The sequence below is a fragment of the Oncorhynchus mykiss genome, chromosome 1 (genome assembly GCF_013265735.2).
Source record: "Oncorhynchus mykiss isolate Arlee chromosome 1, USDA_OmykA_1.1, whole genome shotgun sequence".
Lineage (NCBI taxonomy): Eukaryota > Metazoa > Chordata > Actinopteri > Salmoniformes > Salmonidae > Oncorhynchus > Oncorhynchus mykiss.
The window spans coordinates 85176283-85191459 of record NC_048565.1 but is presented as its reverse complement, the minus strand read 5'-3'; the positions used below and the strand labels follow the sequence as shown (position 1 = coordinate 85191459).

Here is a 15177-nt window from a genome sequence, read left to right as displayed (position 1 = left end):
ATGTGAGCGAGAAGAGTCAGAGAATGTGAGCGAGAAGAGTCAAAGAATGTGAGCGAGAAGAGTCAAAGAATGTGAGCGAGAGTCAGAGAATGTGAGCGAGAAGAGTCAGAGAATGTGAGCGAGAAGAGTCAGAGAATGTGAGCGAGAAGAGTCAGAGAATGTGAGCGAGAAGAGTCAGAGAATGTGAGCGAGAAGAGTCAGAGAATGTGAGCGAGAAGAGACAGAGAATGTGAGCGAGAAGAGACAGAGAATGTGAGCGAGAAGAGACAGAGAATGTGAGCGAGAAGAGACAGAGAATGTGAGCGAGAAGAGACAGAGAATGTGAGCGAGAAGACACAGAGGATGTGAGCGAGAAGAGACAGAGAATGTGAGCGAGAGTCAGAGAATGTGAGCGAGAAGAGACAGAGAATGTGAGAGAGTGTGTTATTGGAGTGGTTGTTGTGGACTGAGGGTCTTGTCTGGATAATGGATTGTCTTCTCCATAGGCTGATCCAGGAGGTTCAGGTCTATGTGGAGAGGCTTGGAGAGGAGTGTGCTGCTAACACTGCAGTCCCCAGGTCAGCTGCTGAACTCACTTCATCTACTATAGTGTAGTCTACTGTACTGTACTATACTGTAGTTTACTGTACTATGCTATAGTCTACTGTACTATACTGTAGTTTACTGTACTGTACTATATATAGTGTACTGTACTATACTGTAGTGTACTGTACTATAGTCTACTGTACTATACTGTATTTTACTGTACTACACTGTAGTGTACTGTACTATTGTGTACTGTACTATAGTGTAGTTTACTGTACTACACTGTAGTGTACTGTACTGTACTATTGTGTACTGTACTATAGTGTAGTGTACTGTACTATAGTGTACTGTGCTGTACTATAGTGTACTGTACTTTACGGTAGTCTACTGTACTGTACTATAGTGTACTGTACTATACTGTAGTTTATTGTACTGTACTATAGTGTTCTGTACTATACTGTAGTTTATTGTACTGTACTGTAGTCTACTGTACTGTAGTGTACTGTACTATACGGTAGTCTACTGTACTGTAGTGTACTGTAGTGTACTGTACTATACTGTAGTGTATTGTACTATAGTGTAATCTACTGTACCCTAGTGTACTGTAGTCTACTGTACTGTACTATAGTGTACTGTACTATACTGTAGTTTATTGTACTGTACTGTAGTCTACTGTACTGTAGTGTACTGTACTATACGGTAGTCTACTGTACTGTAGTGTACTGTAGTGTACTGTACTATACTGTAGTGTATTGTACTATAGTGTAATCTACTGTACCCTAGTGTACTGTAGTCTACTGTACTATACTATAGTGTACTGTACTATAGTCTACTGTACTGTAGTCTACTATACTGTAGTGTACTGTACTATACGGTAGTCTACTGTACTATACGGTAGTCTACTGTACTATACGGTAGTCTACTGTACTATACTGTAGTGTATTGTACTATAGTGTAGTCTACTGTACTATACTATAGTGTACTGTACTATACTGTAGTCTATGGTACTCTACTATACTGTACTGTACTCTAGTCTACTGTACTATACTGTAGTCTACTGTACTGTTCTGTAGTCTACTGTCCTGTACTATACTGTAGTCTACTGTCCTGTACTATACTGTAGTCTACTGTAATCTACTATACACAGTACTCTCCTGTACTATACAGTAGTTTACTGTCCTGTACTATACTGTAGTCTACTGTACTATGTGTAGTCTACTCTATTGTACTATAGTGTGCTGTAGTGTACTCTACTGTAGTCTACTGTACTATGCTGTAGTCTACTGTAGTCTATGGTACTCTACTATACTGTACTGTACTCTAGTCTACTGTACTATACTGTACTATAGTCTACTGTACTGTACTATAGTCTACTGTACTATACTGTAGTCTACTGTACTATACTGTACTCTACTGTAGTCTTGTCTGCTGTACTATAATGTAGTGGGACTGGAACCTATAACCTGACCCCTCACTGTAGTGGGACTGGGACATATTACCTGACCCTCACTGTAGTGGGACTAGAACATATTACCTGACCCCTCACTGTAGTGGGACTGGGACATATTACCTGACCCCTCACTGTAGTGGGACTGGAACATATTACCTGACCCCTCACTGTAGTGGGACTGGGACATATTACCTGACCCCTCACTGTAGTGGGACTGGAACATATTACCTGACCCCTCACTGTAGTGGGACTGGAACATATTACCTGACCCCTCACTGTAGTGGGACTGGGACATATTGCCTGACCCCTCACTGTAGTGGGACTGGAACATATTACCTGACCCCTCACTGTAGTGGGACTGGAACATATTACCTGACCCCTCACTGTAGTGGGACTGGAACATATTACCTGACCCCTCACTGTAGTGGGACTGGAACATATTACCTGACCCCTCACTGTAGTGGGACTGGAACATATTACCTGACCCCTCACTGTAGTGGGACTGGAACATATTACCTGACCCCTCACTGTAGTGGGACTGGAACATAGTACCTGACCCCTCACTGTAGTGGGACTGGAACATATTGCCTGACCCCTCACTGTAGTGTTACTGGAACATATTACCTGACCCCTCACTGTAGTGGGACTGGAACATATTACCTGACCCCTCACTGTAGTGGGACTGGAACATATTACCTGACCCTCACTGTAGTGGGACTGGAACATATTACCTGACCCCTCACTGTAGTGGGACTGGAACATATTACCTGACCCCTCACTGTAGTGGGACTGGAACATATTGCCTGACCCCTCACTGTAGTGGGACTGGAACATATTACCTGACCCCTCACTGTAGTGGGACTGGGACATATTACCTGACCCTCACTGTAGTGGGACTGGAACCTAGTACCTGACCCTCACTGTAGTGTATTCAGGCTATAAAAACATGGAGTCGACCACATCACTGACAATAGTGGACCTTCTTTGTACTATAGTCAACAGTGAATGTAGTCCCTATTTCTCTGCAGAGATACATTTATCTCTAAGCTTTCTCTTTCTCTCTGGCAGTGATAACCGGGATGACCAGTTCCCACGTGTGTGTGTCGTGGCGTTCCTCAGCCGCCTCCAGCCCTCCAATCAGCTGCATGAGAGACTGATGGAAGAACTGGTTCTCTGCTTGCTTAAAAAGGTAAGACCAGGGCTCTTCCTCAATTAGTCTTTCCTCGCGTCCTCTCTCCTTACCTCCTTCTCAAAATACATTACAGGAGAACATCCTAGGTTCCTCCTCTGAGATCTTATCCTCCAATTCATTTTGAGGAGGAGGTGACCAGAGAGGACCGTAGGAATCAAGGGAAGACTGACACAGCTGGAGATTTGGCTTGTTTATAGTCCACGATGTCTACTCATTCAGTGTGTGTGTTCATAGCATCACACACATTAATCCAGTTCATACTGCAGTAATATATTAAAGACCACTGTCCATCTCCCTGAGCTCCAACACAGTAGTTATTAGTTCATGTGTAGTTTTAAGTCTTTTTCTCTTTCAGGATGAGGCCATATCGAAGTCAAAACAGCGTTACTATAGCAACTCCCTGCAGCATCGTGTCAAGAACAGGGTGTGGCAGACACTACTGATGCTGCTGCCCAAACTGAGAGGGGTGAGACACACACACACACACACACACACACACACACACACACCTGAATGAAACCTCTATTAACCCTGTGTTTGTGTTCATCCAGGAGTTTGTAGGTACCGTTCTGGGTCGTGTGTTTGAGGCAGGTTTCGTCAGTAACCAGGCCTCAGTCAAGTACCTGATAGAGTGGAAGATGGTTCTAATCCTAGTCCAGTATCCTGAACACATAGACCGACTCTGGGCCTGCTTCAGTGTGGTGAGTGGCAGATGGTTTTAATCTTAGTCCAGTACCCTGAATACAGACTGACTCTGGGCCTGCTTCAGGGTGGTGAGTGGCACATGGTTTTAATCTTAGTCCAGTACCCTGAATACAGACTGACTCTGGGCCTGCTTCAGGGTGGTGAGTGGCAGATGGTTTTAATCCTAGTCCAGGACCCAGAATACAGACTGACTCTGGGCCTGCTTCAGGGTGGTGAGTGCTTACCCTTTTCGGGAATTGAACCCTCAACCTTGGTGTTGCTAGTGCCATGCTCTTACCCACTGTACCACACAATACCACAAAAACTGGCATCTATTGTATTGTCACTGAATGAAAAGTGGCTTCTATTTTCACTGGCTTAAAGAACTTGTAATAGTCAATATTGATCTATAGCCAATGTGTCTAATTGATGTGGTTTGTGTCTGAACAGGATCAAGAGAAGACCAAGACCAGTGTCTGTACCTTCCTGTCTGTGTTGGTCCACCTCAACATCATCATGCCTCAACTCAAGGAGAAGGTAAGAGCCACATGTGACCATCATAAAGTAAAACCTTCAAAGCACCGGGGACTCTTCTCCCTTCTCCTGAGCCCCTCTCCTCCTCCTCTGTGTCCCTCCACACCAGGCAGTACAGTGGCTTAAGGCCCTGGACACGATCCTCCAGTTGTGTTTCAGTGTGTTTCAGTCATAACTTCAGTGTTCACACTTCTCTCCCTTCTCTCTGTATCTCTCTCCCTTCTCTCTGTATGTATCTCTCTCTGTATCTCTATCTCTCTGTCTCTCTGTCTCTCTCTCTCTCTCTCCGTCTCCATCTCTCTCTCTCTCTCTCTCTCTCTCCGTCTCTCTCTCTCTGTCTCTCTCTCTATCTCTCCATCTCTCTCTGTCTCTCTCTCCATCTCTCTCTCTCTCTCTCTCCGTCTCTGTATCTCTCTATCTCTCCATCTCTCTCTCTCTCTCTCTCTCTCCGTCTCTCTCTCTCTGTCTCTCTCTCTATCTCTCCATCTCTCTCTGTCTCTCTCTCCATCTCTCTCTCTCTCTCTCTCTCTCTCCGTCTCTGTATCTCTCTATCTCTCCATCTCTCTCTCTCTGTCTGTCTTTCTCTCTCCGTCTCTCTCCATCTCTCAATCTCTCTGTCTGTACCCCCCACCAGGCAGTACAGTGGCGTAAGGCCCTGGATGTTATACTCCAGTGGTGTTTCAGCCATAACTTCAGTGTTCGTCTGTACGCCCTGCTGGCCCTGAAGAGGGTGTGGGGTCTGGAGGGGGCGAGGGCCGAGGCCGAGGAGGGGGCCGGGGGAGCGGATGGGCTCGGGGGGTTGGCCACCGTCGTTAAGGCCTGTCTGCACCAGGCTGAGGCTATGCAGAGTACTGGGTGAGTGAGTTACATATGAACTAGGATTATTATGTTGCCAAGGTTGCCGCAGGAATCGCATTCTAAAATTCATACAGTCACTGTACATCTATCTGTGCACTATTCATAACATGTATACACACATGACTGTAAGTCTCTTTGGATAAAAGTGACTGCTAAATGGCATATATTACTGGAAGTCTCTTTTTAAAAATTTAACCAGGCAAGTCAGTTAAGAACACATTCTTATTTTCAATGACGGCCTAGGAACAGTGGGTTAACTGCCTTGTTCAGGGGCAGAACCACATATTTTGACCTTGTCAGCTCATTGATTCGATCTAACAACCTTTCGGTTACTAGTCCAACGCTCTAACCACTAGGCTACCTGTTATTATTAGTGAAGGAGGAACCACAGATTTTGACCTTGTCAGCTCATTGATTCGATCTAGTCCAACACTCTAACCACTAGGCTACCTGTTGTTATTAATGAAGGAGGAACCACACTTGTTTATCTTAGCTCCATTGGAAACTGTGGAAATTGTTATTGGGCTCCCGAGTGGTGCAGTGGTCTAAGACATTGTATCTCAGTGCAAGAGGCATCACTGCAGTACCTGGTTCGAATCCAGGCTAGATCACATCCTGCTGTGATTGGGAGTCCCATAGGGCGGTGCACAATTGGCCCAGCGTAGTCTGGGTTTGGCCAGGGTAGGCCGCCATTGTAAATAAGAATTTGTTCTTAACTAACTTGCCTAGTTAAATAAATACATTATTGGACTCATATAACTACTGTATATCTCTGTACAGAAATGCCAATAAGAACTGGACCAGGATCCAGGACCACTTCTTCTTTGGTGGCTTTCATCCTGTTAGAGACTATAGTGTGGAAGTAAGACACTGTATTGTTGATTGATTGTGTGAATTTGAAGTATAAATCTTTTAAAATCTCTTGATTCATTGTAATTTGACCTAATTGCGTTGGGTCTCTAAAAAACGAATGTACCGAGTGTTGATTGAGGAGAGACGACGTGTGTAAACTGTCCTTTTTCCTCCCGTCTCTCCCTGCCAGTCCATATTCTACACATTCCCCAGCCTATCAGAGGTGTTTGAGGACGAGTGGATTCCGCCCTGGAAGTTTGAGAAGTTGGTGGACTTCTCCCAGAGTGCATCTCTCCCGTTGAGGAACCCTGTCCCTGACCTGAGCCAGATTCAGCCTGGAGACTGGATCCAGCAGGATAAAGGTACATTCCCCTGAGGGGATAAAGGAAGTTGTCTTGAACTGAAAAGGGTATCACCACTAGATGGCAGCAGAGACTGTACCCAACAGACAGCTACTCTGGTTAAAGTGGAGATCACAGCTATTCAACTATTGGTCTGAAGTACTGCTGGTTCTCCTTTCTACCTGGTAGTTAAATGATCAATTCATGAAATTGATTGGCCAGGTCCCTGACTTTATAAGTGTTCTGGCCCTCCAGGACTTCAGTTTAAAAGCCCTGTTGAAGATGCCTCAGTGTTGTTGTTTGTTAGGGGATCAGGATGGTGAGGAGCGCTGGGCCGAGGTCCAGAAGAAGATGACCCCCTGGAGGTTGGGGATCCAGGAACAGGAGCCAGAGCTGGGTCTGGTGCCCCAGCAGAGAGCAGCACGCCTGGGCAAGCTGCACAGTGCCCTCCTGGTGGTTGCCTCTCTCATAGACAAGCCCACCAACCTGGGAGGTTAGTTATTTATTTTCTATTTAACCTCTATTTATACAGGTCAGTCAATGCTGAACAACTTGGTACAGGATGAATGTTGTAACCTTCATCTGCTGATCTCTCTGGGTTCCATGTGTAACGGAGGTGGAATGATGAACCATGTTTACATGATGAGTAACCTTGCTTGAGACCTTACGACTTGTGTTAGCTCCCCAGGCTTGAGCTCAAGGAGCTAACACAGTCATGTAGTGTTCAGGAGACCCTGGTTGGAATCCAGTCGGTCACATATGAACCCACAGCCATTTCTATCTAGCTATATTGTATTGTATTGTATTATTTTCCATTAGCTACCCAATATACTTGGTGTTGCTAAGTGTTGCCATGCAAACAGACAGCAGCAGGCAGCACTACATAAACTAATCAGTCCTAATCAGAGTTTGTCTAAGGAGCACTAGGACTGCATCATAACAGACTCATGTTCCCCACTGGGCTGCCGTATTGCTGCGCTGCCTGCTGTCTGTTTATGTAAGCCTTATGTTGATTTAAATGAGTTTATACAGGAGAAAACCTATTTTATCAACCAATATTCAAATTTGTATTTTTTTATCTTCATTTAACTAGGCAAGTCAGTTAAGAACAAATTATTATTTTCAATGATGGCCTAGCTACTAGTTAGTAGTACTAGCTACTACCATTAGGCTATTAAATGATGCTAGCAAACTGGCTAGCTACTGTCTAGTTAAGATTTTTTTTAACTCAGGAGTCAATAGTTACTTTTTCTGGCGAGTGGGAGTAATGTATCATCGTCATCGATGAACCACCAAAGGCATACCCCATTTCTGTTTGAAAATTGAGAATTTTCGTGGCCAAAGTTGACGTTTAACGTGAGAACCATTTTAGGACCATACAAACACTGTTTTATGTTCTAGGTTTCTAACCGTGTGTCAAAGCTAGAATACCACCTCTGCAGGATTAACAATTCAACTCGCCCCTGCCTACCCAATGGTAGGTCGATTATTCCTCCTCATTAATCCCTACAGATCTGATAGATGCCGCTCTGCTTTACCACTGAGCTAGTATACGGCTAGGGACTGTTCCTCAACAGTAAAGGCCTTAGAGTAAAGTGGGCTATCCTAGAAGACGAGTGCCTATGCTCCCTCACTCCTAATTTATAAACCCCCAGCGCCTTCTCAGGATCGTCCAGGCCAGAGCTTCAACTTCAGCACACTATGAGTGGGACGCACTCCTCTGGGTTGGTTTAGCCCAGACACCCATTTTACGACTCCTATCAATGCACTCCGTACCTATAGTTCGGGTCTCGGGTTCCCAATGGACTAGTTAGCCAAGAAAATTTGCTAGAGATCCTCGATTAATCAAGTCAATTTCAGAAACCTAGAGTAAAACGACATGCATTTGTATGACTCTTTGATAACACAGGGTGTCAGAACAATAAAGCTAGCTTATTCAAAATTCTAGAAGAATACATAAAAAATCCCAGATCAATCAATCACAAAGAAATATCACAAATCTATAAGTGAAAATGAATCCTGGATTAGAGTCATAGATGCCTCCAGCGCCCTTAACTAAACCATTATTAGGGTGCCAGTAATATATTGTTTGTCCTTTTACAATTTTATAAGAAGCACAGTATTTAATAACAAGAAAAAACATTTCTTACAATTTATAAACCGTTTGTCTTCCCCCCTCGGGATGATCAGTCCTTCAGTCGGTGTTTAACTACTTTAACACTCCTATCAATGAGGTAACCTTAAGTGTTCCCCCTAGATTTCTACTTAAACACTAAGAATAAATATCGATGCATTTTAAGCTAAAAAGATTTAGCAAAATCTTCCTCCAGCTGAAGACAGGTTCTTCTAGCAAGCTCAAAGAGAGTTGTACCTCTCCCAAAAATCCTGCCTCTTTCACTCCTCGTATTCTGCTGACTCACGGTGGTTAAAGATCTGCCCCGATGACGCAGGCATTCAGTGGTTAACACCTACTGTAATGCGGCCATTTCTCAGAAGGGGATTCTTCTCTTGCCTAGACAGGATGTCTGCCTCAACCGCACGCGTACCTCTTCCTGCCTCCTCCTGGCTGTTCTGACCTGGGGAGCTAGTCCAGCTAGCACCCTTAGGATACTACATTATCATTCACTTTTAAAACATTCATTTCTAGACATTAACCTTTCTCATTCTACTCAATCAATCAATCAAATTTATTTTATATAGCCCTTCGTACATCAGCTGATATCTCAAAGTGCTGTACAGAAACCCAGCCTAAAACCCCAAACAGCAAGCAATGCAGGTGAAGAAGCACGGTGGCTAGGAAAAACTCCCTAGAAAGGCCAAAACCTAGGAAGAAACCTAGAGAGGAACCAGGCTATGTGGGGTGGCCAGTCCTCTTCTGGCTGTGCCGGGTGGAGATTATAACAAAACATGGTCAAGATGTTCAAATGTTCATAAATGACCAGCATGGTCGAATAATAATAAGGCAGAATAGTTGAAACTGGAGCAGCAGCACAGTCAGGTGGACTGGGGACAGCAAGGAGTCATCATGTCAGGTATTCCTGGGGCATGGTCCTAGGGCTCAGGTCCTCCGAGAGAGAGAAAGAAAGAGAGAATTAGAGAGAGCATATGTGGGATGGCCAGTCCTCTTCTGGCTGTGCTGAGTGGAGATTATAACAGAACATGGCCAAGATGTTCAAATGTTCATAAATGATCAGCATGGTCGAATAATAATAAGGCAGAACAGTTGAAACTGGAGCAGCAGCACAGCCAGGTGGACTGGGGACAGCAAGGAGTCATCATGTCAGGTAGTCCTGGGGCATGGTCCTAGGGCTCAGGTCCTCCGAGAGAGAGAAAGAGAGAAGGAGAGAATTAGAGAACGCACACTTAGATTCACACAGGACACCGAATAGGACAGGAGAAGTACTCCAGATATAACAAACTGACCCTAGCCCCCCGACACATAAACTACTGCAGCATAAATACTGGAGGCTGAGACAGGAGGGGTCAGGAGACACTGTGGCCCACTCCGAGGACACCCCCGGACAGGGCCAAACAGGAAGGATATAACCCCACCCACTTTGCCAAAGCACAGCCCCCACACCACTAGAGGGATATCTTCAACCACCAACTTACCATCCTGAGACAAGGCTGAGTATAGCCCACAAAGACCTCCGCCACGGCACAACTCAAAATTCTACTCAATTCTAATCTTACTCCAACATATTTTATTACTCCCATTACATCTTAAACATTTCCTCATTTAAACATAACATTTCATCATTACACCATGTCAATATCAACCTCCTCCAAGACTCTTAAACATGTTCCAGATATACTGTACCTTAAAAACAACCATCATTATAACATTCTTAACCATTTTACTGCATTTCTTGAATCACCTTTTAATATCTTCCACTGTATATTTCCCAATGTTTTCAACCTTTTAATATCTTCCACTGTATATTTCCACTGTATATTTCCACTGTATATTTCCCAATGTTTTCAACCTTTTAATATCTTCCACTGTATATTTCCCAATGTTTTCAACCTTTTAATATCTTCCACTGTATATTTCCCAATGTTTTCAACCTTTTAATATCTTCCACTGTATATTTCCCAATGTTTTCAACCCTTTAATATCTTCCACTGTATATTTCCCAATGTTTTCAACCTTTTAATATCTTCCACTGTATATTTCCCAATGTTTTCAACCTTTTAATATCTTCCACTGTATATTTCCCAATGTTTTCAACCTTTTAATATCTTCCACTGTATATGTCCCAATGTTTTCAACCTTTTGATATCTTCCACTGTATATTTCCCAATGTTTTCAACCTTTTGATATCTTCCACTGTATATTTCCCAATGTTTTCAACCTTTTAATATCTTCCACTGTATATTTCCACTGTATATTTCCCAATGTTTTCAACCTTTTAATATCTTCCACTGTATATTTCCCAATGTTTTCAACCTTTTGATATCTTCCACTGTATATTTCCCAATGTTTTCAACCTTTTAATATCTTCCACTGTATATTTCCACTGTATATTTCCCAATGTTTTCAACCCTTTAATATCTTCCACTGTATATTTCCACTGTATATTTCCCAATGTTTTCAACCTTTTAATATCTTCCACTGTATATTTCCCAATGTTTTCAACCTTTTAATATCTTCCACTGTATATTTCCCAATGTTTTCAACCTTTTAATATCTTCCACTGTATATTTCCCAATGTTTTCACCCTTTTAATATCTTCCACTGTATATTTCCCAATGTTTTCAACCTTTTAATATCTTCCACTGTATATTTCCCAATGTTTTCAACCCTTTAATATCTTCCACTGTATATTTCCCAATGTTTTCAACCTTTTAATATCTTCCACTGTATATTTCCCAATGTTTTCAACCCTTTAATATCTTCCACTGTATATTTCCCAATGTTTTCAACCTTTTAACATATTTACCCGTTAATTATTATTTTAAAGAATTCCAGTCCCAGTTCATTTCAAATGTGTCTTCTTTTCTGTAATCAATGTCAATTCTCTCTCAACCTTCATTCTTCTTTGTGCTCCATGTGTGAGTGAAAGTGAAACCTCTTCATGAGTGTGTGTGTATGTGTGTGTGTATGCTGGTGGGGCCTTCCTACCCATGCCCTCTGTCACTAAAATGTCACAGAGAACTGGTCCTTGGATTGCTATTCTTGACACCTGAAAAGTCTCTTCTTTCATAGTTCTCCTCATCACTCCTCCTCTTGCCTCTGTCCTGCTGGACTGAAGGAGAACATGCTCAATAAAGTGTCTAGGCATAATGGTCTCGTAGAGGTGTGTTAGAGATTGAGCGATAAGGTATTATTGAGCCAAGTCTTTGACTAGAAAGGGTTCCTTTTCTTTGAGTGCAGTAAAGAATGCAGCTTTGACGTGTGGTCCACCTGAATTCAGTGCCTCGTATATCACTCTCATCTTGGCCTGGCGTGTCGGTGCAGCGCTGATATTTGCATTGATCTCTTCACCGATCATGCCCTTTGTGAAGAGAATATCTGCTATGGCAAACACATTATTGACTCTCTGAATGATCTGTGGTCTGAATTCATCAACAAACTCAATGTCTCTTGTGTATGAATCATCTCTGTATTCCTCTGTTCGTATTTCAGCTTTCCATGCAGATTCTCCCTTCTCACTTATCAACTCCATCTCAAAGTCCATCGCAGGGTCCTTTATGTACACTTCAAAGTAGTTTGGCCTGGTGCTTCTTAGCTTGATCTTTTCTGGCGTAATCGAGGATTGACACGAGGTCTTGAGGGTGAAGCGACTCCCCTTCCGCTGGGACTTCTCCGGCTTTGGCTTTGGAAGTCTTACGAATCCATAGGACTTCTCCTGTGCCTCCACCTCCCGTGCTAGAGAAGGATCACATTGGATCAGATATGTGTGTAAGGTGAGGAGTGCTCTGGTGGACCTAAAGATCAGAAGGTCACAGTGCACTCTCCAATGCAACCGACGTCTCAGTACCAAACCCCTGCCAGAGAAGGAGGGACGAAGCAGTTTGGCGTGGAACCCCGTCACCTCATCCACTTCTTCCACAAGCACTCTGTTGTCTTTCACATGTAGAACCTTCATGGCTTCTCTCAAGGAGGATTGTGGGTAGTCTGGATCTATACAGACAAAGTGTGGCAGACTAATTTCCTCTAGTTTGCCAAAAATCATTGTGATGTCCAGTAATGGACCTCCTTCTTCAAACCGCATGCTGTTCAGAGTGGCCCTGTGAGGCTCCCAGGAGCTGAACTGGTATCGCAGACTGACTTTGCTCTCACATACCCACCGCAGCCCTGATAAGATGCACTCGTAATGCCCTGCTGCAGAAGAGTCAAGTGTGTAGACGGTGGTCTCATCCTCTGTAGACACGGAGGGTTCAACCTGAATCCAGGACATTGAGCTCTTTATATGGTTGCAATTCAAACATTCCTTTGGACAATCGGTTTTAAGGCCAAACTCTTTTTGGAGACACATATTTGACTCTGAATAGTTGACTCCAATCTCTTTGGCCAGTTTAGTGATGATTGTTCCTACTGAATCCAGTGCCTTGTTGTAGAACTGTCTTATTGTTCCAGTGATGAAACTACTACCATCCTTTTCACCAGGACTAAGTTTGTCCATGATTTTGGTATGTATGACTTTAAGCCTATCTATCATTAAGTTCTGTTGTTTTAAATCGCGTTCGATATTATCACCAAGAGACAGAAGAAGTGAAACTAAAGTCTTCAATTCCTGTTCACTAGGTTCTGCCCTTTCAATTACGTTTGAGAGCTCATCAAGTTGTGACAACTGGGGTAGCAGAGGATTTGACTGTTCAGGAGTGCTAGTTTCACAGTTATCGACATCTTGATCTTTTGATGTGGCCATTTTCACTCCAAAGGCGCAATCTGCAGTGGCTACATCCACTTTTGGACTTATAAAGCAGTAATGTTCTTGCTAAGCCATTGATTCTAGAAGAATATAATTGAAAAATACCTAATGAGCTTAGTTCAACTGTCGTACCCCATCAGAACCCAGAATATAAGCTTGCTTTATGGCAACATTTGTTAACATCGTAATTGTAAACAAACACGGTATAGCCTCAAAACGTGAAAAAATAATATCCTCTGGTATGTGTTGTCAGGTGTAATCCATTTACTACAGGAAATGTCTAGCCAGTTTCCCTTTTTATTGTCCAAACGTCACGTTGTGAATTTGCGTTCCTCTCCCAGTCTCAGTTAGTTCCACTCCTAACAGACAATTAATGAATGTCCAAATCAACAAAAGAAAGACATGAGAGAAGTGCTGTGAAGTAGCCTTTCCCGCTGTAAGAGTTACTTTCAGTCTTAAAATGGGTGTGATCTGTGGACTGTGGTTGGCTTTAATGCAGTCACATGGTCTTTGAGTAAAGGTGGATATTTTTAAGGTGGATTTTCAACAATATTATATTTTATACAGGGTGGCTATCACAGTGTTAGATTTAAATGTGTGTTCCTAAGGCTGCAACTTGTACATCCCACAGAATCAAAAAGCTGAGGAGTATCTGGTTAAATAATCACATCCTTATTACACACGTCATTAAACCACCCTGCAAAATATGACTTTTACAGTATTTTATGTGCTGATCTGGGCTATTTTGCATAAATAAAATATTGCTCTATACCTGTAGCATTCAGAATAATTGAAACATTTAAATAATGATTGTGTAAATCATTGTGTTTTTGTTTGATTTATATTTCTGTGTGTGTGTGTGTGTGTGCATGTTTGTCTGTCTGCCGGGCTGTGTAGTAGTTTAAAGGCTTAATGCAGCCATTTTTATATCAGTCAAATCATTTCTGGGGAACAATTAAGTACCTTATAAAATAGTTTTCCATTAAAATTGACAAAAATAGCTTTTTAGCAACAAAAAAATATCAAGCAATAATTGTTATAGGACTGGGAGTGGGGAGGGGGAAACTAAAAACCAGCTGTTATTGGCAGAGAGGTTTGTTATTGGTCTATTAACTAATTAAGCTTAAACTCTACCAATGCAAAACCTGCTGATTAGAAAGTCCTTTGTAGATTATATTTTCAAACAGCAAATGTTTTCACACTTTTACAGTGTTAGTTTTGTCAGGTGATACAAAACACAGGAAAAATAGAATTTTGACTGCACTGGGCCTTTAAATAAAATAAAACAAATTCCATGCTCTGTCTGAAGAAAATATCACCTTAAACCTGTAGCATACAAATATCTGAAACATGTAAATAGTGGTTGTGTAATTGTTTGTTAATGTGTACATACATGTGTGTGTAGGACATGTGAGCTCTTTGGGGCCAGTGGCCTGTAGATCTACCATATCGACCATTAAACACTGAACTAAAATATAAACGCAACATGCAACAATTTCAAAGATTGTACTGAGTTACAGGTCGTATAAGGAAATTAGTCAATTTAAATAAATGAATTAGGCCCTATTCTATGTATTTCACATGGCTGGGAATATAGATATGCATCTGTTGGTCACAAATACCTTAAAAGAAAACTCCAAAAAATGGCTTCGATCACGAACTGCAATCAGATCAAGACCATGATGAGGATGACGAGCATGCAGATGAGCTTCCCTGAGGCGGTTTCTGACAGTTTGTGCAGCAATGATTTGGTTGTGTAAACCCACAGTTTCATCAGCTGTCCGGGTGGCTGGTCTCAGACGATCCCGCAGGTAAAGAAGCCGGATATTGGAGGTCCTGGTTTGACTTGGTTACACGTGGTCT

At 42.5% G+C, this 15177-nt stretch overlaps 2 protein-coding genes across 6 annotated transcripts in view; one reads left to right on the top strand and one right to left on the bottom strand.

The window, feature by feature from the left end:
* The window catches only part of LOC110516660 (probable methyltransferase TARBP1), a 35326-nt gene that overhangs the window by 15810 nt on the left and 4339 nt on the right, over positions 1-15177 (top strand). For 2 of the 4 annotated variants that reach the window (XM_036987587.1, XM_036987580.1), the window contains exons 18-27: positions 486-557; positions 3044-3164; positions 3523-3633; positions 3719-3868; positions 4302-4388; positions 5020-5132; positions 5169-5240; positions 6024-6105; positions 6286-6457; positions 6744-6929. In XM_036987587.1, coding sequence (XP_036843482.1) covers positions 486-557; positions 3044-3164; positions 3523-3633; positions 3719-3868; positions 4302-4388; positions 5020-5132; positions 5169-5240; positions 6024-6105; positions 6286-6457; positions 6744-6929 — 1166 coding nt within the window. Of the gene's footprint in view, positions 1-485; positions 558-3043; positions 3165-3522; positions 3634-3718; positions 3869-4301; positions 4389-4494; positions 4585-5019; positions 5133-5168; positions 5241-6023; positions 6106-6285; positions 6458-6743; positions 6930-7837; positions 8870-15177 lie in introns of those variants that run through there. The other 2 variants (XM_036987589.1, XM_036987592.1) reach the window with 2 other exon arrangements.
* Positions 10312-13806, bottom strand: LOC110511715 (NACHT, LRR and PYD domains-containing protein 1 homolog). 2 transcript variants are annotated; one of them, XM_036987600.1, is made up of 2 exons: positions 10928-13806; positions 10312-10886 (listed from the first exon to the last, which is right to left on the bottom strand). In XM_036987600.1, exon 1 carries the CDS (start codon positions 13309-13311, stop codon positions 11764-11766), a length of 1548 nt encoding a protein of 515 aa, XP_036843495.1. In that variant the 5' UTR covers positions 13312-13806; the 3' UTR covers positions 10312-10886; positions 10928-11763. The 2 variants fall into 2 exon arrangements, with proteins under 2 accessions (XP_036843495.1, XP_036843502.1); XM_036987607.1 differs by having other exon boundaries at positions 10982-13806.

Coding starts and splice junctions, on each gene's coding strand:
- LOC110511715 (XM_036987600.1), bottom strand. CDS start 13,311: ATGGCCACATCAAAAGATCAAGATGTCGATAACTGTGAAACTAGCACT.